Source organism: Chlamydotis macqueenii, chromosome 6, assembly GCF_036417535.1.
Source record: "Chlamydotis macqueenii isolate bChlMac1 chromosome 6, bChlMac1.mat, whole genome shotgun sequence".
NCBI classification, from domain to species: domain Eukaryota; kingdom Metazoa; phylum Chordata; class Aves; order Otidiformes; family Otididae; genus Chlamydotis; species Chlamydotis macqueenii.
The window spans coordinates 14,956,068-14,982,487 of record NC_141561.1 but is presented as its reverse complement, the minus strand read 5'-3'; the positions used below and the strand labels follow the sequence as shown (position 1 = coordinate 14,982,487).

The following is a 26,420-nucleotide window of genomic DNA, read 5'->3' as shown; positions in this document are numbered from 1 at the left end:
ATAAATATTCCTTGCAGAGTTCAAATTGTAAATGACTGGGAGTGAAAAAGGGTAGAGAAGATGAAGGCTCACAGTGCTGTTCTTATTGTTAGAAAACAGAGATGGCTTGAGAGGAGCAAGCTGTAGTCAGCAAAATGATATCAATTAGGCTAAGATGCCACCCTGTACAGCCAGATAGGCAACATGAATCACTTTACTGGAAGGAGCAACAGAAGAAGTTAATATTGCTATCAGTGCAAACAAGTAAAGCTGCCAAATTTTTGCATTGATGAGATATAGAAATAGGAGTACTGGAATGCTCAGGCCAACGCTTGCAGCTAAACCAGCCAAACATTACCTCAATCCTATTAAAAACCCAACACATAGCACAGGTTAACTTCAGCACTATAACAACCGATGAATTAGGAATATTTTTAGTAGAACCTACCTGTGACCTTGCCCAAGGTGAGTGATTTGATGGCCTTAAAATCAATCTCAGAAAAGTTGTGTTTGAGTTTGAGAACTTGATCAACCTGGAAGAGGTCAATAAAATTAGTTCTTTACAACAGTATGTAGACACCCCTAGATCTTTCTCTGTGCTGCAGATTTCCGGAAACACTGTCAGCTGCAAAATCGTTAATTCTACCCCCAAGCGTGATTCGGTTTCTAAAGATAGTAAAGTGAATGTGCTTTGATTTTAGCATGAGGAAGTGAAAGGTACACCAGAATAGTCATATAAAGGGCTTTGAAGAAACTTCCCCTGCAGAAAAGCTTAAAATGTTTGACACTGAAATCTCCCTGCTTCCCAAAAATCTATGTCTAGTCACTTCAGAATACACTCAAAGGAGGCTTGTCTAGAAATGTATTGTGAAGAGTTAGTTCTGCATAGAAAAGAAAAAAAACACAGTGCAGCAGATAATAGAAGACTGGTACTGAGGAAACCCCTGGTTTTTAGCATAGGCCTCCCTCCAAGATAATAAGGTCTACCCACCCTAGTGTGTACTGTGATATCATTTTACCACCCAGATATGGAAACTGTAGAGGAGAGAAAAATTGTGGCACTCCTTGTGTTTCTGTTTCCTTCTCATTCTACTGCTTAACACATGGCTTCTCTGTAGACTCTGCCAGCCTTCCCTGTTAAATGACTGCTGCCCAGATATAGCCAGTTTGTTTTGTAATATGAACTGCTATAACCAGCCTCAGAAGGAAAGCAGAAGGAACAGCAAGATGGTCCTCTTCTTCCTGCCTTGGAAAAACAGGCAATGCAGGAAAACAAGGCAGAGGGTTCTCATCTCTCATGAGGGTGTCACATTTGGCATGGCTTGCTTCTGGGAAAGGGACGGGGAATCGTCATGCACCCTGAGATTCCTCAGCTTTTCCTTTTCTGTGAGTGGATAAGGCAGCTGAAGTCACATTGTCCCTTGGGGCACATACCCTAAATGAAATTACATTCCCAGGTCCTCATTCCTCAGCTGTTTTTTCTCCCTTTGGCAGCTTTCTAATCATCTATACTGTGTGCTTCCTCTGCGACTACAGGTCACACAGACATCCCTTAGGCCCAGAACCACTCCACTTCTGGCCAAAGGTGTTTCCTAAGTCACAGTTTGCCAGAGACAACCGAAGGATCACTCAATGGAAAACACCATGGTTGGGCACTCTTTGAAGCAGGGTCTAGATGGAGTTTTGGTTTAACCTACAGGGCTGTTCTGCTGCTGGACCAGCTTTGGTTGCACCAGATCAATGTGAAACCTTTGCCTCCTGCTGGGGCTCAGGCACTGAAATTAGTGGGTCTGTCTGTGGCATGAAGTACTGTTTAACACTCAACATAAGCCATGGCGTACCTGAATGACGAGCTCTCTGCCTTCTCTGTTAATCTTCACATGGTGCAGTTCTCGGTTGGCAAAATTTCCAGAGTCAATCGTGAAAATGAGGAGCCCATCCTTACTCAGCTTGTATCGGACCTGTAAACTTCCTTAAAAGCAGAGTGAAATTACACCTATAAAACCTATGTCAATAATGAGATACTGTTCAATACCTTTACACGACATATAACTCATTTTCTTTTTATTACAATGGAGCAACAAGGTTAAAAAGTCAAGAAAGAGGTTGAAGAGAAATGAAGGAGTTCAAACTCTAATGAAAAGTGTGAAATAAATAATGCACTGGAAGAGTTCTCCTTCCTACTAGTTAACAAACTCTGCTAAGGAGAAACATAAATTAATGGAGTAGTGAAGTATATCAAAGGAGAGCGAGTCTGTCTGCAGGTCAGACGTTTACCCCTGCCTCGAAAGCTGATCCACGTTACTCTGCTAACGATCGCTTCCACCAGAGGGCACACAGGTCTCGCACTGTTCTATTAAACTAACAGTGGCGGCTTTCACTGTGCTTTTGCACCAGGATGTAAGAGATAAACCAGAAGACAGTGACAACTGAGAGAATCATAATTTAATTTCAAACATTTAAATGCCCAAACTCATTATAATTTATATGCAATACGAGAAAAGATATATTGTAAATTATTATACAGAAAAAAATATTTTTATTTTGGTGTTCTAAAGTATTTGAAGAAATAAATATAATTCATATAAAAATGAATGCCAAACATCTCTTTCAGTCTTTGTATCAAAAAAAGCATTGTGACTTCTGATAAATAACAGTACCATAACAAATGAAAATGCACAAGAAAACAAGGAATCCAATATGAATTTTAATCCTTCTACAAATGATTACAGGGAAAAAAAAATATATATATACTCACACATATACATATAATTTAAAAGGAAAAGAATCTACTCCAATAAAATTATTTCAAGCTTGCTTTTCTGCGAATTAATTAACAGGGAGAAAAAAATTCTCTGAACTTTTAGAGCTCTTTTTATGCATCAACAACCAAAATACATGGAAAAACAGTGGCACCACAGAATTAAAAACGTTTTCTGGGGCTACTTTGTTACTGTCTCCAAGGAGAAAATGAACACTGACAGCACCAGAAACCTGAGCAAAGGGTTCTTCATTTATTCCTTGTTCTGAAAATTGTAATAAAAAACTTCCTATCATCTTCCATTTCTGTGCTTCTGTTAGCATGATTTCAAACTATTCCAAGTATCACCAGCTTTTGCAGAAGGCTACAGGCAAACATCACTTACGCTGAATGACAGGGACCGACTGACCGACTGTCACTGAAGGAAGTGTTCACGTTGTTTCAGCTCCAGGACTGCTTTAAGTGTTTGCAGAGGCAGCGTGAGCATGTACATCGCAATGCAGCACCATGTTAGAGAAGCCCACGGCACGCCTGCACGAGGTGCTGCACACGTCTGGTGCACAGCAACACTGTTCGGAAGCACCTCTGACCCCAGAAGCAGCCTGGCTGTTTAACGAGGTGACTGAGCAGCCCTGCCTGGCTCCTATGTTCATCCATATTAAAGCTGCAAGACTGCCTGCAGGTCTAGAGTTAGTGAGAGAGGACATGGGACTGTTCTCCACTACACAGCGTGGACGTACCTGTTCCCTTTAGCCTTGCAAGTTCTCCTCAATAAGGTCAACTCTGCTGTCCTACAAGCTACTGCAAAACCACTTTACAATAAGCTTGTGACAATGTATAAATTTCCTGCAGAGAAAGAATTTTGCCATCTCTATACAACTCACAGTGATGTTGGTAGCTCTTCCAGGTTGGACCTAGAGTCCAGTTAAGACCATCCCTCCTCCTTTTCCCTCACCAGGATGTATGGCTGCTCAAGCTGCATTTTTTTTTGTGACATTCAGTATATTGCAGAGGAGAACTGCTGCTCTCTGAGCTTTGGAGGATAGAAAAAAAGCTTCCAAAAACGAGAGGGGAAATGAGAATGAACCACCAGGATGAAGAGTTTTCAGCTGATTGAGAGGGCTGCTGGATCAGGTGAGCTTTTAAAGTGAAAATAAAATTAAAAAAAAAAAAAGAGATAAAAGGAATTTACTAATTTACTTTCATGGATGTTAGAAGGGAACTTGTGAAGAGATCAAGGTCAGTAACAACTGCTAAATTATTCAGATATGACAGGTCCTGATTCTGCTGCCCAAATCATACTGCAAAGCTCCCATCCCCTCATTGCATATCCAGGACAAGGAGCTACTGCCTATCACTGTTAATGTCACACTTAAAGGTCCAAACTTAAATCACAAATCCATGTTCTGGTACTGAATGAAAAATGCATCAACAAGGAATAACAGTGTAAACATCTTACAACCACTTTACTCTAGAAAGGCATGAGAAAAGACGCTCAAGTGCAAGGAAGCTAAGGGATGTTCTTCAGACCTGCTCGTTAGGGCAGTAGGAGAGTCAGGGTCAATAAAAAAATCGAAAGGTTGCCTGACCCTGTAAACCATTGCTGAGATGACCACACAGAATAAGCTGAAACTAAGATGTGACAGTGTAACAGACTGGTCCAAACTAAAAATCATGTCCCAGTAGAAGTACTTTAAAGGCTGCCTGATATATTCGTCTCTCGCACGTAGATCCTGTGAAAGAGGTGTAGTGCAAAAAATGGAACAGGGCCTAGATTTGGTCTGTGACCTTGTACTAATTGCTTAGTTTGTAAATGTGAAAAAACTTCTTTACTCTTTTCAAATGCTATGAGCACACCAGTATATAAAATAAAAATCTTACTGCTATACCCAGGTGATAAACACAGCAACTAGCACATTTGTGTTTAAAGAGTGCCAGCAAGACATGCAATCTGTCTAGGCTCTCAGGTGCTGCAAACAGGGTTTTACCCATTGACTTCATCAGAGAAGCACTGATTTTAAACCAGAAACCATCTGTTCCATTTGTTGGGAGACAATGGAGAAGGTTCTTGAAATCCATTAAGAATAGATCTTACTTTCTATAGTGGTACAATTTTACCTTAAATCATTTAAAGAGATCAGCGAATAGCATCTTATTTGATCAAATTGCTTTGAATTCCAATGGCAACTGTTTTGGATGGCTGCTCTTCAAAACTATTGAATTCAAGTTGGCACTGTGCCTAGGGTCAAATCTGCATTAATAGAAACCACAAGTACATGGGTTTATCCCTCCAGAGGTCTTTTGGAATTTACATCAGTGTAGCTGAGAGCTGATTTTGGCTAGCGTTCAGTACCAAAACTTATTTCTGTTTTCAGAGTACAGAATAATTTGTCTGGTAGATTACATTGCCATTTTACCACTTGACAGGCAAAATAAATGGATTATTAATTAAGATTATTATTAAGAATTTTTTTTTGTCCTCTGAATTTTGATTATCCGGTCCACTGACTCTCTCCATCACACCAGCCCAGTGTTACTAACTGCAAATAAAAATCTGTGCATAAACCAGCTCTGTTCTCCCTATTCTGTCTCTGTTTTGCATCATTTTTGCCTCACAATAGGGATTCACACTAATCATGAGCAGCGTAATTTTTGGCAGTCTTGCTGAAGTCATGCCTGTCATCCTCTTTTCAGCTCCCCATGTCTGAGCATGCACACCTGGAGTGCCATAATGTTAAAATAATGCGTTGCCTGTTGTGTTTTCCTCCTTCTCTAATGCATGTGCAATTGCTGGAGGAAATTTCTATTAAGTCCAGAAAAGAGGGAGGGAAGGAAAGAGAGATATATCATGCTTTGGCCTTGGGCTGGGCTTTGGCCTTTGGGCTTGGCCTGGGCATGTTATCCCACCAGTGTTAGAGAAGAGTAGATTTACACTTAATTTTTATAGTCACTCCTTGCAGCTTCAAATTCTGCAAACTGTAGACCAGCATGGAGATATGCTGTGCTAGTTCCAGACAGCCCAAGAGGACAGCAGGTATAGTTCAGCCACAGTGTTACCGAGTGCAGTGTGGCCTCTTTTCACCACTTCTGGAGGAAATGAGTCCACATATGACGCCATGCTACTGTGATGAGACCACTACCGGTATCAAAGCTAGCTTGCTACACATCACTGTGGTCTTCAATCTGTAATAGTATAATCCATGACTGTAGGACTAAATAACATCCCTCTGCTGCGATCAAACAGTTGCAGAGCCATTTTAACAGGATCCCTGGGGGTCCCCTTGTATAGAAGTAAGTTCTGGGAAATAGAGACCAAAGGGCTGTATTTATGCCATCCCATGCTGGTGACTAGGTTGGGGATGACTTTTCTGAAACAAAACACTCCCAGGACACTCTTTCAGCAGTGACGGAAACCAGAGTTAGTACTTACTAGAAGTACACTAACGACCAGTGTCAGCATAACCAACCTCCAGGCAGCTACGGGATAGCATGGTGCCTTCAAACTGCTTCTGTCTTTCTGCTGAGGACAAGAAAGATGTATGTCCTTGCTTCAGCTGGGATGGAGCTAATGTTCTTCCCAGTAGCTGCTGTGTTTTGGATTTAATATGGGATTTTGTACATAAAAGATGTTGACAATACACTGATGTTATTCATCGTTGCTAAGAGATCAAGGACTTTTTCAGCTTCCCAGGTTTTGCTAATGTGCAGGTGTAGGAAGCTGGGAGAGGTATAGCTGGTACAGTCAATCCAAACTAGCCAAATGAAGTATTCCATCCCATAGACATCATGGCTGGTGGGCAACTGGCATTTGGGAAATTGCTGTTCCAGAATCACTGCTCAGGATCATTCCAAGACCACTGTCAATTCCATTCCACGATTGCTGTGTGGTACAGGCTGTACCAGTCATCGGGTCATGAGAAATTGTGCATTATATTGTATATTTTATTATCCCTATATTTTATTATTATAATAATTCATTGTAAATATATATATATATTGTTGTTATTGTCTCTTCCTTTGCTGTCTTAGTAAACTGTCTTTATCTCAGATCATGAGTTTTCCTTTCTTTCTGATTCTCTCCCTTATCCCCTTGCCCTAGGGAAGGGGAGCGAGTGGCTGCGTGGTACTTGGTTGCCGACTAGGGTTAAACCACAACAATGTAGTAGTAGCTCTTAAGTCTACTGATAATAGGGACATTAAACTGGTTAGAGATTTCAAAGTGTTCAGCTTGAAGAAGAAAAAAATATTCCCAAACTGCACAGTGTGAACAAATACCTCGGCCATGATGCTTTTTATGTCCAAAATCTTTTCTGATTGAATATATCAACAGAAGAGTTGTCTTTCTTTTGCCTGTATCTACAGCAGTGCCTGAGTAGAATGTCAGAAACACCTGGTGGCTTTGTGGCCTATGCCCACTAACTTCACCTTCATTCTGGACTGCCAAAGCTTCCGTTGAAAATCAAACAGTAATTTTTAAAATCATCAGCTGGAAAAGGGAGCATGGGAAAATGTTACAGAGAGTGTTCTAGCTCAGGAAAAGACCTCCTGGCTTGAAAGATCTCATCCAGTGCTAGATTGTTAGAGCGTAGTCCAGTTGTTAGAGCATAGTCTCAGACCCTACTGCATGCTACGTGGAGAGCCAACTATTGTTACCGTTTCTGTGCTTTTATACCCATAGATCCTCTAACCACCATCAGGTGTTCCTTATCTTTTCCCCACCACCAGGCATCCTCGATCTTGCTTTCCTTCTCTTAGAAAGTCCCTTATTTCTCAATCCCATGGCTTCTGATATCCACAAAAAAAAAAATGGATACCAGGAATTTGGTCTATAAATCCATAATTCATAAGCGAGGTTCTTGTCACATATGTCACCAGGACCACAAGTCTTGTGTCAGTCTTGAAGAACCACACAGCAAGGAAGGGAATGACATGCCCTTGGAATCTGAGACTTCTCTGCAGGGCCTTTGTTTACAGAAACTGGTTTTAAATGAGCCCAGATTGAACCCAATATCTCCACCAAATTCACTAGTACTTTTTAGTGACTTAAACTGGCTGCAGCAGCTGGCAAAACATCTTGCAGTGGTCAGAAAAGCTGAGGTTAGTTCAGTGAGCAAATGCAGGTGGTACAGGTAAAATGTACAACTTCATTACCATCATGTAACATGAGGAAAAATCATGTAAATCAGGGCAACTGACAACTCTAATTTGGAACAAATATGTATAAAATAATGAAACATCGCATTAGAAAAAGGGCCTTCAACTACCCCTGCATGTCCTATTGCCTCAGAGGCACCCAGAAACACAGGAATTAAGGACCAACAGAACCTTTTACAGCTGTCTCAAACTGGCAGTCACCCTTGCCAGACTGTAAGATGTTAATTACACCACCACATCCACCCTCAGCACTCACCTGAGCTATAGCTAAAAGAAAAAATAATTAAGGAAGGCACCAATTAAAAAAAGGGTGGAATATACTAGTGAGGCTATTGATGTCACTATGGGGGGGGGGAGAGAAGTATTTAGCCCAGAAAATAATTTGCAGCTGGTAAGGTAGAAATGTTTTTATTTTCATTCCTGATTGCAGAACAGCATACAACAGTTTTCAGTCATCTCTATCACAAAATATCTCTCTGGTAACTTCCACAGCTTCAGCATGACAGTGTCCTTCTTCATAGCCTAGATATTTAAAAATGAACCACCACTTTCTCAGTTAGGAGCAGCTGGCTAAGAAACCTGCTCCTTAATTAGCAGCTTCTCCTCAGGGATATTTACTCAGTAAATTTACTCTTCAGTGGAAGCGCTGCTGGTGATTTGAAAGAACAGGGCCTATCTCTTCAGCATCCAGTAGCATTTAACTAAAAAATACTTGCACATTTTTAGGAGGTGACTCCTGCTATTTGTTTCTCGTGGAGAAAACAAGGAGAAGAAACTGTTGAACATGTTTGCTGATATGATTACTCAGCTATGCATTTGCTTAGATGACACCGTTTCATAGAATTAAAAAAAAAAAAAAAAAAAATCTACCCCTCAGTTTTTGTGATCTCTCGTGGTAGTAAAAAAAGCAGGTGCTTATTTGAATGCCTCCCACTCAGTGCTGGAGACATTCAGGACTTAAGGATCATATTCAGGGCATTCTATATGAAAACAAAACAAAACAAAACAAACCAAACCATTAATCATTATAGTTCTCTCTCCAGTCCTAGATACTTCTTTTTGGTGAAGGAATGGGTTGCTGTTTCTTTCACAAAGTTATGCTACATTAATTTTCTTTTTTCCCTGAAGGTGACTGAATGTAAATACGAAGGAAAGAGTAGAGAGCATCAGATGCAGTTAAATCTTTCTGAAATTACCTGCTTTCTGATGGTGAGATTTATTCTGGTAAATTTTATCCTATACCTTTTATATATATTATTTGGAATTTTAGAAGTCACTTTAAGGCCTTTTGTTAACAAAAGTTATCTGTATGACAGTATTGGATCTGATGCTCATATCTCTCCTTCCATCTTTAAACACACACAGGACGCTATTAGTCTTCTCATGGTCAGTAGGCCCTATGATTTACTCACCTTTGTATGTAGAAAAATCTTGTCAGGCTTTCATGTTACACAGTTGTTTTTTGTTTTTTTTTTTTTCATTTAAGACTAATGTAGCAGTCAGGCTGGCAGGAAGAGCTTTTATTCTTTACTCAGTGAATGAAATAAAAAGTTAATCCTCTGAATTTTATTCCACAAGTTCAACTTGGCTTTGCAAATTATCCATCATCACTAACTCTGTGTGAACAACTCACAGCCAAAAAAGACTGAGATCCTCTGTTGTGATACCCTGAGGAATTCATACAACCTGCTCTCACTGAGATCTTGGCTCATGGCTTCCATGCTTTTCTAATTATCTTTCAACCATTCCTGTTTCAGTTTTGGCAGTATAGGTACCTGTTCAAGCAAGGACTTGTTTCACGTTGACCTAACAAATAACCATAATGTTCAGCAATAAGAACATGGAAAAAGATGGTCTGAACAGGGAAACAATTGATTTGAGCACTACATGATGTCTGTGGAGCAGCAGAGTGAGCAATAATATTTTAAATAAAACTAGAGAAAATAATCATATGCCTCTCTTCTCAAACCTCCTTTTCATTCTTAACTCATAATAAAGACAGCACAGAACTTTGTGGATTAATGGCTTTCTGAGGTTAATGATCCTTGTTTGTGCTGAACTCTACAGACACTGCCTGGCTGGCCACAAATCTCTGGGAAATGTTCTAGTCCTCTGACCAGTAAGTCCATCTAAGCACTGCCCATTTCACAGGTTATGCCAGCCTCTGTAACTGCAGAACTTGGATCCTTTAATCAGTGACCTTCTCCTGATCATAGCAAACTCTCAAGATCTGTGTTTCATAACAAGCCACAACCACTGGCATACAAACAGACTCCTTTAAGTCCTCTTACAGGAAAATTAGAGGAAGGATGAATCATTTACTTAGTAACAATCCTACACTGCTCCAAGGCAGCACCTGAGCCAACAGTTCTGCTGAACTACAACTCTCACTACATAGCTCTCTATGTCCACAACAGAGATAAATCACAACTTAAGAATAACTAAAAAATGACTACTATCAAGCCTCAGAACTAAAGGTTTTGATAAAACAGGTTCTGAAAAGTTCCTAATTTCAGAATTATCGAAGAGCATTTATATATCTGCAGTATCAATTTAAAACATAGGAGGTTGTGACCCTCTGTCCTTCCCCCTCCACCCCTTTCAGGACAGCTCCACAGAAATCCAACTGCAAAATGCGAGCTAGGAACTTAAATCTTCTAGGAGATAAACACCTCCTGCAAGCAAAATCCTCATTATCTGCAGCCAGTGGTCTGGGGTTTTACACCAGATACCAGTAAGTTCAAAGTCAGTCTGTATATATGCAGAGCACAGATCAATTATTAACTGCATGCTCAGCCTCTCCTGCTCAACGAAATCCAATTACAGTTCCCTTGTTTTTCCCTTGTGGGTCTCCAGAACATCTCTTGACCCTTCAGTACAGCAAAATGATCTTCATGAGTACAAACATACCCATGAATTGAGATAATGAGACAGATCTTTCTGTTCTCTCCTCTTGGAAAGCAGATAAAGAAATCTACCAGACTCCTTGGCTGAATGTTGTGGCTGCTTCTCCTTTCAAGTAAGTCTTGCACGCTTTGAGATTTAGGGTACCATATGCTAAAAGAAAAACAAAAAAATTGGGGTTGGATGCCAAGTCCACCTCTTCCTGCACAGACTTTTTAGTGCTGGATTTGAACTGAAAACTCTAATCAGCATTCCCAGTTTCTGTGAAGCATGCTTACAGCAGGGAATCATCCAAAGGAGGAGAGATGTTTCTAACCACAGGAGTTTCTCTATTTACATAAAGAAACTTATTAGGAGATCTCCTACCAGCCCCAACCCTTTCTACACACAGTGCCACAGCCAGTCTCCCATTTACAGGCAACTAGGGAAAATTCACCATTCCTGATCAAACTCTCACTGCCTCCTCATCCAGTAAATAACATAAGATTTCAGGGCCAACTACAACAATTGCATGAAATTATATTTAAAAGATACATAACCCTACCTGCCATATGAAATAATTTAATGGCTGTGAACCAGAGCTAGGCCTGGAACAATTCTCAGTCCCTCACACAGAGTTGCTTGAAATTAGTCTCCTCAACAAAGCTGTCTCCCAGACTTCCCAACACAACTCACTTTCCTGCTCCTGATCTTATTTTAACAAAATAACTATACCTGAACCTTGGCACCATATTCCACTTCAGTCACATCAATTGTACAGGTTGTTTAATGGGTGTTCAAAGTCTGTAAGCCAGAAGGTGTTCTCAAAAGATAAGACTATTGCACTAGCAATAGCATATCCTAGCGGCACTTTCTGCAGCAATTAGTTATGTTCTGTGGTATCCACATCCCAAAACTAAAACTCAGAAGGTGGTAAAGCAAAAGAACCAGTGAAGACTTGAAAATCACCCCCAAAACCCACCCCAGTGTTTAAGTCAGTCCTATTTTTCCCTCATCATTTTAGCTTTGCCCCATTGAACTCCAGCATGCACAGCATGAACAGAATGAAAAGATTCTTTGCCTCAAAGACTGAACTAGATTTTTTGCCTTTCTTTATCTCTGAACGATAAAAGCTTTGCTTTTGCTTGGGAAAAGTTGTTGGTGACACAGCTCAACAGACTTGCAAGGCAAAAACAGTAAGGAGTATTTACATGCCTTCAACAGAAAGGTTGCTTCTGACTTAGATACAGGAAGAGGTTACAGTAGATTTCTAGTTTATGAAAAAGAAAAAATCAGTAGCTTCTTACTGATGACATTTGCTTCTCTTTTGAAGAGTGTTAATTTAGCTCACTCCTATTACAGGTTTTGGTTTCTTTTCCTATTTACTTCAAATATCAGGTGATTTCAAGATCTTACTGGACTGGGTAGTGGAGTTGATCTATGTCCTGCTATATTCTGAGTATCAGAGTCCTATCAGAAGAATTACTCAAGTTTTTTCCATTTGTACTTTTGTTTTTAACTGTGTTTTTTTTTCTTTGTCTTTAATCTTCCTATGCAATTTCAGAGTCTTGCTTTCCAAAAGAAACTGAGAACAGAGCTTATTGTGATGGCAATGGGTACTGGATAGAAACAAAGAAAAAAAGGACTCAAATTCTTTAGTTTCTTATGAAATCAGATAATAAATACAGATAAATTTTCAATCATTCTAGGACAGTTTGAGATTCTATCTCTTTTCTTTGATGCTGGCTATCTGCTGTTTTTCTAGATTAGGAATCATATTGTTTCCATGGAGAAAACCAACAACACAGAGAATCAAAGACTTGGGAAAATGTTTTCTGGATGTTATATTTCATCATATTCATATCATATTTGATGACTTGCATGGAGGAAGGAAGAATGGAGAAAAGAGAAGCACTAACAGTTTCTTGTAATTTTTCTCCCCCATCAGTAATTGTCTTTAGGGATCAAGGCAAAGATAATAATACTAAGCTACTGGTAACTTGGCGAAATCACATAAATGCAAAAATACGCAGTGAAAATTATGCTTAGGAAAGAAAATACTATTTTTTTTTCTTGGCAATAGCTTCCCACGATGTGAATAACTTCTGTGGACTAGCACAGTGAAAAGGTTAATTAGAGATGTTTACCCATTTTCTGTAGCTTAGTAATGAGCAGTACAATTTGAAATTTCTACAGCACTGATATTCAAAATACACTGCCAATTATTACAGTACTGCTAATCTTTTGGATGTGGGATCAATGTGACTATGTGAGATTTACATACCCATCTATATACAATACACAAACATATATACATGTGTAATTTAAAGGTCCATGGGTACAATATGTAAGCATGAGTAGAGGACAATGCTATGTTATTGCATACAATTTTCAAAAGCATACGTATGATTTAGAAGCATAAGTATTAACTAACAGCAAAAAAAAAAAATAATCCCTAAGTCATCTTTAAGAACATCAACTTTTGAAAACTTGCCCATGGCGACATGGACAGTGGGATAGAGTGCACCCTCAGCAAGTTCGCCGATGACACCAAGCTGTGTGGTGCCATCGACTCGCTGGAAGGGAGGGATGCCATCCAGAGGGACCTGGACAGGCTGGAGAGGTGGGCCCGTGCCAACCTCATGAAGTTCAACCAGGCCAAGTGCAAGGTCCTGCATCTGGGTCGTGGCAATCCCAAGCACAAATACAGGCTGGGCGGGGAATGGATCGAGAGCAGCCCTGAGGAGAAAGACCTGGGAGTGTTGGTAGACGAGAGGTTCAACATGAGTGGGCAATGCGCCCTTGCGGCCCAGAAGGCCAACCGCATCCTGGGCTGCATCAAGAAGAGCGTGGCCAGCAGGTCGAGGGAGGTGATTCTGCCCCTCTACTCTGCCCTGGTGAGACCCCACCTGGAGTACTGCATCCAGTTCTGGAGTCCCCAACACAAGAAGGACATGGACCAGTTGGAAAGGGTCCAGAGGAGGGCCACAAAGATGATCAGAGGGCTGGAACACCTCTCCTATGAGGACAGGCTGAGAGAGTTGGGGCTGTTCAGCCTGGAGAAGAGGAGGCTCTGGGGAGACCTGATAGAGGTCTTCCAGTACCTCAAGGGGGCCTACAGGAAGGATGGGGAGAAGCTGTTCAGTAGGGCCTGTTGTGATAGAACAAGGGGTAATGGGTTTAAATTAGAAGGAGGTAGGTTTAGATTAGATATTAGAAAAAAATTTTTTACAATGAGAGTTGTAGAGCACTGGAACAGGTTGCCCAGAGAGGTGGTGGATGCCCCATCCCTGGAATCGTTCAAGGCCAGGCTGGATGAGGCTCTGAGCAACCTGATCTAGTCAGGGATGTCCCTGCTTCTTGCAGGGGGGTTGGACTAGATGACCGTTGAAGGTCCCTTCCAACTCTAACTATTCTATGATTCTATGATTCTATACTTGTCAGGGTATGAGCCAATTGATCAGAGGTAAGAACGATGTTGTGATACAGATAAGTTATTTGAGTGGGAACTGTTTCTAGAAATATTAACTGCAAGGCACTACTAAGCATCAAATTTTATTGAAGGAGGTCATCTGTATAGGTCTAGAATTGTAGCTTCCACATTGACATATGGAGCCCCCAACACAAGAAGGACATGGACCAGTTGGAGAAGGTCCAGAGGAGGGCCACGAAGATGATAAAAGGGCTGGAGCACCTCTCTTAGGAGGACAGGCTGAGAGAGTTGGGGCTGTTCAGCCTGCAGAAGAGGAGGCTCCGGGGAGACCTGATAGCGGTCTTCCAGTACCTCAAGGGGGCCTACAAGAAAGATGGGGAAAGGCTGTTTAGTAGGGCCTGTTGCAATAGGACGAGGGGTAATGGTTTTAAAATAGAGGGGGGTAGATTTAGATTGGAAATTAGGAAAAAAATTTTTACGATGCGAGTTATAGAACACAGGAACAGGTTGCCCAGAAAGGTGGTGGAGGCCCCATCCCTGGAAACGTTCAAGGCCAGGCTGGATGAGGCTCTGAGCAACCTGATCTGGTTGGAGATGTCCCTGCTCCTTTCAGGGGGGGTTGGACTAGATGACCTTCGAAGGTCCCTTCCAACCCTAACCATTCTATGATTCTATGATTCTATATGGTGGTACCCAACATCTGTCATAACTTTACCTCCTTCATAAACCACCTGCCATCTAAGGATCAAAGCACTGGAAGAGCTTTATGTGTGGGCAGCATTGACCTGGGTGGGTGAAGTCATGAGTGGGCATGAGGAGATTTTATTTCCTTTCCCAGACCTGACACTGGCCTGTTGGGTAACTCTAAATAAATAATTTTACTACCACAATCCCAGTGTCTCAATCAATACATACTGTATCTTCTAATGATATGACCTTCTTCACAGACTGACAGTGCAAAGTGTGTTGGGCTTAAATGTGATTATTTATGACTTTTGCTGAAACCAATTGATTTTACAGGAAACATTTCACACCTGACTGGATTACACCAGAGCTGCCTATACAAGTTCACTTTCATATAAGCCCCTTTTAATATAGTCTAACTATGAATAAGCCTTGCAGACACTTTCACTTCTTTTATGTTAAATATGTAACATGAGAAGTCTGAATTAGCAGAAACGTTCTTCTCATTGTCACTTTTATTAACTAATAATTTGCCTAGTTATTTAGGATACAGGAGTAGTAGTTTGAAAAATACTTAGAAAATATGAAGTATTAAAGTATACATAGACTGTTCCAATACAGCTTCTTAACAAGTGGAAAGGGTCTTGGGATTATGGTAAAGAATATTACTGATCATTTCTTGAGTGAGGATGCCCATTCTCATTTCACCAGGAACCTAACCTTTATTTAACCAATCAGTTATCCAGCAGGGACCTGCTTAGGTCCTACTATACACTGTCAGACTCAGCAAGATTCCTTGAAAATGAGCCAATAAGAGAGAAGGAATCATGCTCACTTTTAATGCTACAAAGGACATTGTTATTCATACTCCAGTAACTTTATGGCAAGCATAAACCTCTTGGAGGGAAAAAGAGTAATGTTTTTTCACTGGAATAATTTCAATTCCAACAAGACTAAAAAATCAGAGGATATGAGATTCTAAAAACAGCTACATTTGGGACAAAAGGCCGAGAATACACATGACTGAAATTATTGTCTTGAAAGAATGATATGGAAGCATGTACAGAGTAACCCTGAAAGAGACTTTCAGGAGTTAACCAAGGCCAGCTTGGTTATTATTTTAAGAATTATCTTAATAATTCTTTACACATAACACTACATTTTATAGTCCAGAGTTTTGGAGCCTGACACCTCACCAACCCTCTAAACTACTGTTATCTTCATTTCACAAGTGAGTAAATAGAGGTACAGATCTCAGAAAAGTACCGTTGTTTAAACTGTCTGAGTGTGCCGAGAGCCGCTCCATCTAATTTCTAGAAGCACTGAGAGTTCCTATCTCCTTCTGAATTGCAGACATCTGCAAATGGTGCAGCTGCCAAAATGCAAGGGTGCAGCTGCCAAAATGTAAGACTTACTTCTGCTCCTGCTGAGCTGCTACAAGAGATTCCAGTGTTCTGATCCCAGCTCCTTACCGAACCACCATTAGAGTCCTCCCTTCCAGAACTACACAATTAGAGCTTGCTTACAGAGGTGTTTCATCAATAGAAGTCAACTGACTCATGTTTCTAAAGACATTTTACACTACTCTCACAGCAGTAAAGGTGATTTAAACTGATATTATATTTTTATTCACTTTAGGGCTATTTTCAATTGCTTGAGTAGCATCAAGAGACTCAAGTGTAACTGAGAAGCAGACTCCAAGGTTTCACCTCAGCAGGGGCTAACCTCTACCACCCTGGAGCTACGCACTAGAATATTCATATATCTGAAAATCATAAGCATTTGTCTCTGAGAGCAAATTAGAGATGGAAATCTGGGACTGGATGGGAGAGGAAAGAGGGTTTCCTCAGTAGATCCATCACCCCACTGTGACTTTGCTTAGGGGAGATGGATCTAGGCTGATATTGTCCCAGTCGCCCCTCCCAGGGATTTGGATACTCATCCCATGCCAGCCCAAATGCTAGCTGCATGACACAACCAAGAGATCAACTACTGCAAAGCTTTTTTTTTTTTTTTCTCCTTACAGTTTCATTTGACAGTACTTGAAAGCTTAGCTATTTTGGAATTTTCAAAGCTTCAGAGCGGTTCGGGTCATTCGGTCAAATACACATATTCAACCACATAGCATTAACTTTCTATTGTTCTGCCACAAGCTAGTGACTCACCAATATGCTTACTCATCACTTCCAGTGCTCCAGTGCCTGAATAACTCTTGAATAATTCAAATATCGCCATTTGTCTAGGATGATGACTGTCTGAAGTTAGTTTTCTGAAAGCATTGCAAAGACTCAGCAGCCAGAGTCTTACTGAGAAGAGCCTATGCCCCTAAAATCTTTCCATCTTTTCAAAAGGTCTCTGCACCATGTACCTTGAATAGAAAATGGATTTACTCCTCATGTTTTGGTCCATGAACCTGGCTTTAAAATTCAGACATACTGGCCTTATTCCACTGAAACAACTCAGTGAAGAGCAATACATGTGCCAAGACAGAATGCAACAGATAAAATGATAATATATTTCTTCACCAAGTGTTCTTGTACATTCATGGTATTTCTCATTCCCTTATCTTGGAGTCCTAATGGATCTCAGTGTGGAATAAACAGCACAGAATTGATATTGTACAGTCTTGCCAAATGGAAGTCAAAGCACATTTTAAGCCCCAACAACATGATTATTCAAAGACTGAATAGGCAAGTGTAGCACTGAATGCCAAATAAAGGGACATAAACAAGAGTGATGGCTATTTGCATGAACCAAATACCACAAAGCTGATAAATTTGCAGACACAGAAATGAACTTAAATCAGAGCAGAATTCTATACTATTCTCTCAAAAAACAACATAGTTACACTGGTCTCCCTTTGGTAGCAAATCAAATGTACTTACCATTCTTGGAGAGAATCACAGCCAAATATTCATGAAAGTAGGTGTTGATGTACAGCAGAAGGCTTGGAGTATGTGCCGTAAGAAAGCTAAATGCAATATTTTCCTTGGACATGACAGCATCCGCATAAATGGCAGAGCTTGAGGTACTTGCATTTTTTGTGACAGGATAAGGTTCTTGGAAAACATAGGTAATGGAAGTGCCGGCTTCGAATAACGCAGAAACCTCTGAAAACATATATAAAACAAAGGAATAACTTCAGCTACTGCATTTTCAGATCCTCCCAGAGAGGCATGGACATGAGCTGACTGCTTCAGAAGTGGAACACTGCAAAATGACCTCGACCCAGCTGACATCATTGTTCCTTAGTGTGGACAAGCAGTGTGTCCTTTCTTACCGTCTATTTGTCTGGCATAGAGAAGGACAGTGTATGGAGACAGGCCTTTCTTTTAGCGCTGCAATCAGAGCTCCACAAGATGCAACAGGCCAAAATGTCTATCAGACAAATAAATGCTCAATTCACCATCTTCTGACAGCTGACACGTAAGGCAATATTCTCTGTGTTCCCTCCACAGCAAAGACAATATATTTGTCCTTTCCAGTCTCCTTTTTTTTTTTTAAAAAAAAAGGTCACTGTTAAAGCAATACATTGACCTAAAGACAGTCAGTAAGGGAAGCTGTCTTTGGTAGCTCCAAAAGAAGATAAACATCTACCTGTGCATGCTCAGATCCTGAAAGCTCATGCTTGTGTTTTTAGTAAACAAAAAATAGTCTGGCGATGAAATGCACAGATGCGGTAACAGCAGTTTTTTTCTAATGTGAGGCACAGTAAAGTCAGGACGGTGATATCTTCAGCTGCAGATGACTACAAGTACTTTCTCGAATAAGCAGCTCCACGTCCTCACAGGACACTGCGTGGTTATTTGATACACCTCTCATGGCATCGGTGCCAAATTCTCAGCTCAGGAAGCGGGCATAGTTCCGTGGACTGCAGTACAACTAAGCTGATTTACACCAGCAGATCATGCAGCCCACTCAGTGAACCTGTTGTGTTTGTGAGAGGAGGGGCAGCTGTTATTAAATTATTAAATAAATTAAAACACTCAGATTATACCTTGCTGTTATTAAGCAGAAGTTTTGGTAGTTCCTTCCTCTCCCAAAAAAGTATGCTAACTAAATTGGATGATCTTTATTTGCCCTGCTCCTTTTTCTGGTGTTGGCAACACCTACAAGCCGACAGAAAGGTTCAGTGAGGACGCATTCACCAGAGGCTGAACCATGCAATTCAGTTTTCTCTTGAATGCTTCACGCTTATTCTAAAAATCTCTTAACATTTCAATGGGTTGTCACAGGGATAGTAAAAACCCATAAAAATACTACCTTTTTTAGTCACACCTTTACTCTAAATCTCCATACAGAAAAGCTCTCAAGATTTTGTTTAAGTGAACAAAGATGGATGAGGTTTAAAAGCAAGCAAAGTGAACATTCAGACAGGGCAGACAACTGTTAGGAACAATTTCAGCCCTATTTGTTAATGCCGGGGGCAAGTTATATGCAATTGAATACAGGAATCATAGTGGGATATAGTTGGTAAATTTAACACTACAACTAACACCATTTTAATTTCTGAAACCATCACTGAAGTCAACAAAAGGAGGCATTATAGCCTGCTTAAAATAAACACATAGTAATGCTGAACGGACAGCCGATATTAGAACGTCTTCTTTTAACATGGGGGGCACCAAGCTGGCACAGGTGAAACTGTGCTGTAGTTCAGAGACCACTAAGGACTTACGATCAAAGGTCACTGCCTACCTTCCTTGCAGAAAGGTCCTTCATAGGCTGAGTTGGTACAATCACAGGAGTAACCATTATACTTCTCCACGCATTTTCCTCCATTATGGCACAGATTACCATAACTGCTGCAATGTCCTGGACACCCAGGTTTAACACCAGGCGTCATTTTTGCTCTCTCTTCAAGGTCAAGTTTCTGTCCATTTAAATGCAGAGATCGAATGCATCCCAAAAAGCCCTTTTGTCTGGAAGCTGTTCCCCCTGAAAAAGAGAGAAAAAAGGACAGGCATTCACTGGTGAGTCTGCACAGCAATCAAAGACCTGAAGTCCAGTCCAGAGGTACAAATACGAATCCATGAATTTTTAAAAATATTATCTATTATACATCAATGCATACAGTGGCAAAAGATGACAGATGGAGAGCCCTGGAAACTAAAGGTCTTTATTTATCTTTATGAAAGGACTAAAAAGCTATATGTGACACTTTCTTGTTGCCATTCTTTTTTTTCCTGCCTTATCTACTGCCCTGTCTGGCATTTAAACTGCAAATTCATTTGGGAAAAAGATTAGCTGCTTTATCGTATGGCTGCATATCACCTAATACATGAGAAACCCAAACCTAAAATGTTTTTTTTTTTTTTCCTATTTGTTGCCACAGTACAGAGTATAAATAACACCCTAATCCCAACAGCAGGTGAATTACACATGCTGATGAGTCCAGATAGCAGGGATGAATCATGTTCAGCACCAGGCCTGCTGGCTGAAGGGAAATGACTTGACTCAGAATTTATGCATGACTGCCCAACCTGATGTTGCATGTGAATGGTTATTGTAGGCAAGAAATATGAGTTCAGGTCACAGTTGTGTTATTTATCACAATTGTTAAACATAATTGCATTTTTTTCCTGAAGACCAGAACTGTATGGATCTAATGCAAGAGGGCTGTTCAGTCTCTGCAAGCTAACTAGCTTCTTATCTGCCCAATGAAATTGCTAGCAGTATTACAATGACGACACTTTTTCCACAAGAGGTGGTCTCTGAGAATGATAATAATGATTATTGCTAGAGTATTTTGTGAAAATACCACCATTTTTCTTATTGTGGGCTTTGTTTAGCAGTTGCCAATGTTTTGCTTTTGAAGATACTGCAATTTTGACTGCTGCTAAGAAATCTAATTTGAGTTGAGGAGTTAATAGCATTTGAAGGCTCTGAAATGCTAGCTTTACTGGTGATTCTCCTGCAAAAGTAGTATCAAAGAAGTTATCTTTCCAAATTATTCTTCTGTATAAATTGGTTCTGCATCAAAATGCATGAGATAAGAGATTACATCTTTTGATAGGTCCTTGCAGAAGAGCATCTGTTATTTCACAAATTGTTTAATTAAAGCAAGAGTTCTGCAAACTAAGAGAATGAAACAATGGTCTGAAAAGCAATCTCACCAAAACCCTATTGTTCTGCTACACCATTCTAGCATATTTTTCTTTCTGGTGCACTAATAGCAGAAATATTGGATTTTTAGAATAATTGAACTATAGATTAGTATGTGTGAGATAGGCTTATTTCATGCTAATTTTATGATGTCTTTCACAGAGAAACAAACATTTTCAAATTGCTTTTTAGTCAGCTACTCTTTTCAGGTGAGCAAATGTTAGCTCACTTATTTTAAAGGCCCTCTGAGCACAAGAATGAGACCTTCTGCACTGTGCACACACAATCCTTTTCTTTGGAGATTTTGCTCCAAAACCAAACATACAGAATACATACAGAAAAAAAATAGAGAAATACATACAGAAAAGCATACAGAATTTTCAGTAACGTCCAAATAAGTAGAAATGTGATTTCTCCCTTTAAGGTTACTGGTTACTGTGTTTTCTTTTGCATGGGAGGTAATCACAAATATTACAAGGACAAATGACAGTTTCCTTGCCTCTTCTCTCTGCACACATACAAATCTCAGCTGTAACATCTAAAGACTGAGCATAAACTATTGCTAACTACCTCCCCAGATGCCATGTTTTTTGTACTACCCATATTCTTACCGCTCTCTAAAGCACTTTGGAAAGCCATGTTAAGTAAGTTTCTCACTCTTATCCTCTTCTAATGTCTGGAGCATACGAAGCTTAACAGAGACCATCTATATTATCCTAGATCCACATGGCATTGAATAAAAAAAAAAAAATTTGTTTATTATTTGGGCATTTGGACAGTTTTCTTCTTTTACTAGACCTAATTTTCAAATACATTTGTGTAAGGGAGAGAAAAACTGAAAATAAACAAAGCTGTTCCCCAAATTAGACTTTGCAGATTCTTCCTACTGTAATAGGCCTGTTGGACTGGACAATTTCATGGATGTGACCTAAATGCTTTGTTCAGGAAAGCAGATTTTAGCATAAGCCTCAGGACCATAAACATCAAGGTTAAGAGTGTTCTTTGCTGAGTGGAGGTGACAGTCAAAGGAGCCATGCTGTTTTCAGCAAGGTATTTATGCAGCTGAATTTCACTGAGAAACCTTGGGGCAAAGAAGAGAAAGTCTAAGAGGAGGGGACAAGAAGCTCTCAACTGAGCACTTGTAGCATAGCTTGGTGACACAATTGGCTAAATAATTAACATTCTATCAATGAACTGAGGATTTGCTTTAAAGAGCAAAAGACTTTTTTGTTGGTAAGAACTGGATTAGGAAGGCTGAAGCAGCATGAATAAGTATTAGGAGCTTTCTTGCTTTATGTAACTGATACAAAGAAAAGGAAAGGGCACGGGAGTATAAGAATCATAGTCATTATTACCCTGGAGTAGAAGTTGCTGCGATATTCCTCTTAAGTCATCCAAGTCATACTTGTTAGTTGCAAAATGAAAGCTAGACAAAGCAGCCAGGATATACAAGGAGTTAAGCACTAATTCCTCCTCCTGGCCTCCAAAATATCCCAAAGTGTCTACAGATCCCTTTAAAAACAACAACAGTAAACAAAGGATGCCCCTTCTTTTTCTCTCCTTCCTTTTCTCTGTCTCCCAAGAAAGCTTCACAGATGTTGACTCTCTCCGGGGTATACTGCATTTGGACTGTCAGAGACAGACAAAGGAGATTCACCCAAGGATTCCTTGCTCCCAAGACAGAATCAGAAACCCAAGCACTTAACTTTCCTAGTCTCCTTAACATGCCAAATGAATAGCACAAAAAACCTCTGATTAAGGCTATATGCATCAAATTAACTTCTTAGGATTTGTATTTTGCTTCTCTGTTGTTACCAGTCTGAGTGTAAATCCTGTTCTCAAAGAGGTCTGTGAGTACTCTCTTTACCCTTCCCTCCCCACAACGGAATGCTATGGTCATGCCTTCTCCACTAAGCACTATCCAGAAGGATGTCACTCACTTTGAACGCTGAAAGCAACTGCCCATTGAAAGGAATGACTTCTTCCTGTTCCTTCAGAGCAAGAAACGTGTCAAATTAGCCTGCTGCTGGGCAGTTTGGTGCAGTTGATATCACGTACCCTGTACATTTGTTTGGAGTTTGCTCCTTTTCTACGATTTTTTTTTTTTTAAATTAACAGCAGAAACATAGCCAGGTGCAAGGATATCCATGCTATGACCGAGGATTATAAGGCAGCCTAAAGCAGTTAGGTACCCAAGACTCATTGAAAGAAAGTGACAAATGGTTTTTTAGCTGCTTTAGTCTGCCTTAAAATCCAAGCTTGTTTGATTTCGAGTGCACTGGCAATGAAAAGTGATTTCTTCACACAGAAAGCTATCTCAGAAGCCTGCCACATCCTCCATGTGTGCCAATGTCGGCCTTAAGCAGACTTTGTGTCTTTATTCTAAGTTATTGCAACAAGTGTAGCCGTAGAAAAACTCTTTCTGGTACTACAGAGATAAATACATAAGTTCCCTGTGAGTCAATTAGACATTTAACACAACAGCTAATCATACAAACATTACTTAATCTACACTTTTGTCTCTTACTGACTATGCAGAATTGTTTCTCCATAACTAAGAGAAACTATAATTAGACACAGTTGGATATTTATAGGAAGTGTTGGAATAAAACAAGAACTGCAAATTCTAATCCCATCACGTTGTGTTGCTATGGATCAGGAGATAAAAGGAGAGGGATTAGATTTGAACACTTACATTTTAACTCCCCTCCTTTTGGTTTTATCTCCAGACAGATCCAATAAGAAGGCAGTCGTTTTCTATGGTTTATTTTGAACAGCATGTGTAAGAAATCATCACTGCAATGGAATCCTGAGAACATCACACAATGACAATTTCTTACACATGCTATGTGGTGTCCTGGGCAGAGTAAATGCTTAAGTTCTGCTGCCCCAAGGGGAACATCCCCCAACAACAGACATGCAGGGCAGACATCACGTCAGTAAGATGCAAGAACAGTCAAGACCATTGAATCAAATGCAAAACAGAGCAATGGAAGACGGCAGGGCAGAACTGAATGCAAAACAGATGGTATGGAAAGAAATTACACACAAATTCCAGCATTTCTGTGAATATAATGAATAGTATGAGCATATGGAAGGAAAGATCTGATTTCTCAGCTCTATCAATTCCTTTTATACAATATCATAGAATCATAGATTCACAGAATAATTTGGGTTGGAAGGGACCTTCAAAGGTCATCTAGTCCAACCCCCCTGCAAGGAGCAGGGACATCTCCAGCCAGATCAGGTTGCTCAGAGCCTCATTCAACCTGGCCTTGAATGTTTCCAGGGATGGGGCATCCACCACCTCTCTGGGCAACCTGGTCCAGTGCTTCACCACCCCCATTGTAAAAAAAAAATCTGTACAATCAATGTATAAAAGAGGCATTGGGATAAATAGAAATCACTACATGAGTGCATCTTTCCAGGATATGTAAAACTTCTGTGAACTTCTCTATCTGTGATGTCGTACCAGCTCCAAAATGGAAGTATTTGTGGGTGCATTAGCATGCAAATAATGAATTATGGCGACTTTATGCTTATCAAAGACAGAAGTGAGAGAAGAAGCTTTCTTGCAGATAGTACTGTTAATTCAAGTAATATAACGCGTGTTCAAGCCCAGTAAGATACGCCTAACATTCAGATATACTCCACAGAAATGCAGTTTAAGAACATTAAACACACACATGGTTACACCTAAGTACATAGAGCAAATTGAAAATTGATTTTTAACCTAGCAATGACCCAGACAGGCTTAAGTTAAAGAACATGCACAACTCAAAATTAGCATAGGGACAATGTAACTCATGGTGAGACTGCCAGGTTCTGCTATAGTCTCTGAACATCTGGATTTTTCTGCTGGAATAAGCAACCATGACATCCAAACACTGAACTCACTGTGATTATGTATCAATTAGTATCCCTCTGAGATAACTCAAGTTCACATTTTTCAGAGTCTTCAGGACATATCTTTGCATTAGTTCACAATCAATGTTTTCTCCGTTGAAAAGAACTAGAGAATTTTTGTGGTTTTGGTTTGGTTTCTTACAGAAGAGAATACATATTTACACATGTGGTATATTTTTATATCTGAATCCAGTGTTTTTAAATTCCTTGCCCAAATTTAAGAGAGAGAATATTATGTTCTCCCATACTTCAAGGAAACTGGTAGCAAGGTAAATAAGAGAAAGAGCATCCAGGTCTCCACTCAGGGAGATGGAAGGGCGAATTCATCCCTTATGGACATAAAAGAACCTACACACATAAAAGAGAAATCCTTCTCTGTGCTGAGTCATCGGAAAATCTTCAGTAAGAGCCTAAATCTCCTAAAATATGTAAAGTCAGCCAATCTGAAGATAAACTTCCAAGGAAAGTCAGGCCTTCTTAAAACCCATCCTTACAAAGTATGTAAAGGCTGATTAACTTCCTCATAATGTGTCAGTATCGCCAGATCAGAAGTAAATGAAGCACAGCTCCATGACTACCTACAACTGACTATTTTGTTAACAGTGCTGGAGAAGGCTTCCATTCAACTGTCTTTACTATAAACCATGGAAAGTAAAAAGTTTGTTTGACATACCAACTTAAAAAAAAAAAACCCAACAAACTAACATAAAAACCCAAGTGTTATATTCTTCTATTACATACAGTCCAAAAAAAATCTGGTTTTGGGGTAGGAGGGAAAAATCTGGCCAAGCCAAAAGTAAATAACCCATTCATAAAACAGGCAGAAAGAGCTGACACGGAATTAATTGGCCCAAATTAGCACAACTCCTTTAAAATTACGTTATATATCAACTGCCCCTGTACCCAAATTTTACAAATGTCCAAATTTATTTTATGTCTAGTCTACTGTAAATAACCCCCTAAAAGGAAAAGACACAAAACCACCTCACCTATACTGCATATAGGCTGACATCTCTGAAGGAACAGGAAAATTATCATAGTTTGAAAGCTACAGTGGATCTCCATTCGATCATCATCATAATGCTACATGATATTAATATAGTTCCTTCACCCCAAAAGATCAATAAATCCTTCCAGAAAATAAATAAACTAAATTAAATTTTGACATTGAGCCTTATTTATGAGATTTACAAAATATTTGCATTGATTCTGGAAAAGAATCAAGGAAAAAAAAAAAAAGGTTATATCTTAATGACTAGCTACCTCCAGTGTGGAAACAAAGTCCCATGTTCAAATGAAATGAAATAGGGAGATTCAATCAAAAGATCTTTGGAACATTTTAAAAGTAGCAAATCACATCAGTTATATGGACTATTAATTAAGAATGTGCATACTAATTGTGGAAACCACTTAATCACTGTCAATATGCAGAACGCTGCAGAAACAAGAATGCTGTGGATTATAGGGGGAGTAGGGAGCAATATTATGTGCTGCTGCTGCTTTCCTTTTTACTAT

At 39.8% G+C, this 26,420-nt stretch overlaps 1 protein-coding gene across 1 annotated transcript in view; it reads right to left on the bottom strand.

The window, feature by feature from the left end:
* CNTNAP5 (contactin associated protein family member 5) overlaps positions 1-26,420 on the bottom strand; it is a 287,941-nt gene that overhangs the window by 16,338 nt on the left and 245,183 nt on the right. Inside the window, exons 18-21 of the mRNA XM_086750483.1 lie at positions 19,593-19,832; positions 17,780-18,004; positions 1,821-1,951; positions 428-512 (exon numbers count right to left, since the gene is read on the bottom strand). Of these exons, the coding sequence (XP_086606609.1) occupies positions 428-512; positions 1,821-1,951; positions 17,780-18,004; positions 19,593-19,832 (681 nt within the window). The remainder of the gene's footprint in view (positions 1-427; positions 513-1,820; positions 1,952-17,779; positions 18,005-19,592; positions 19,833-26,420) is intronic.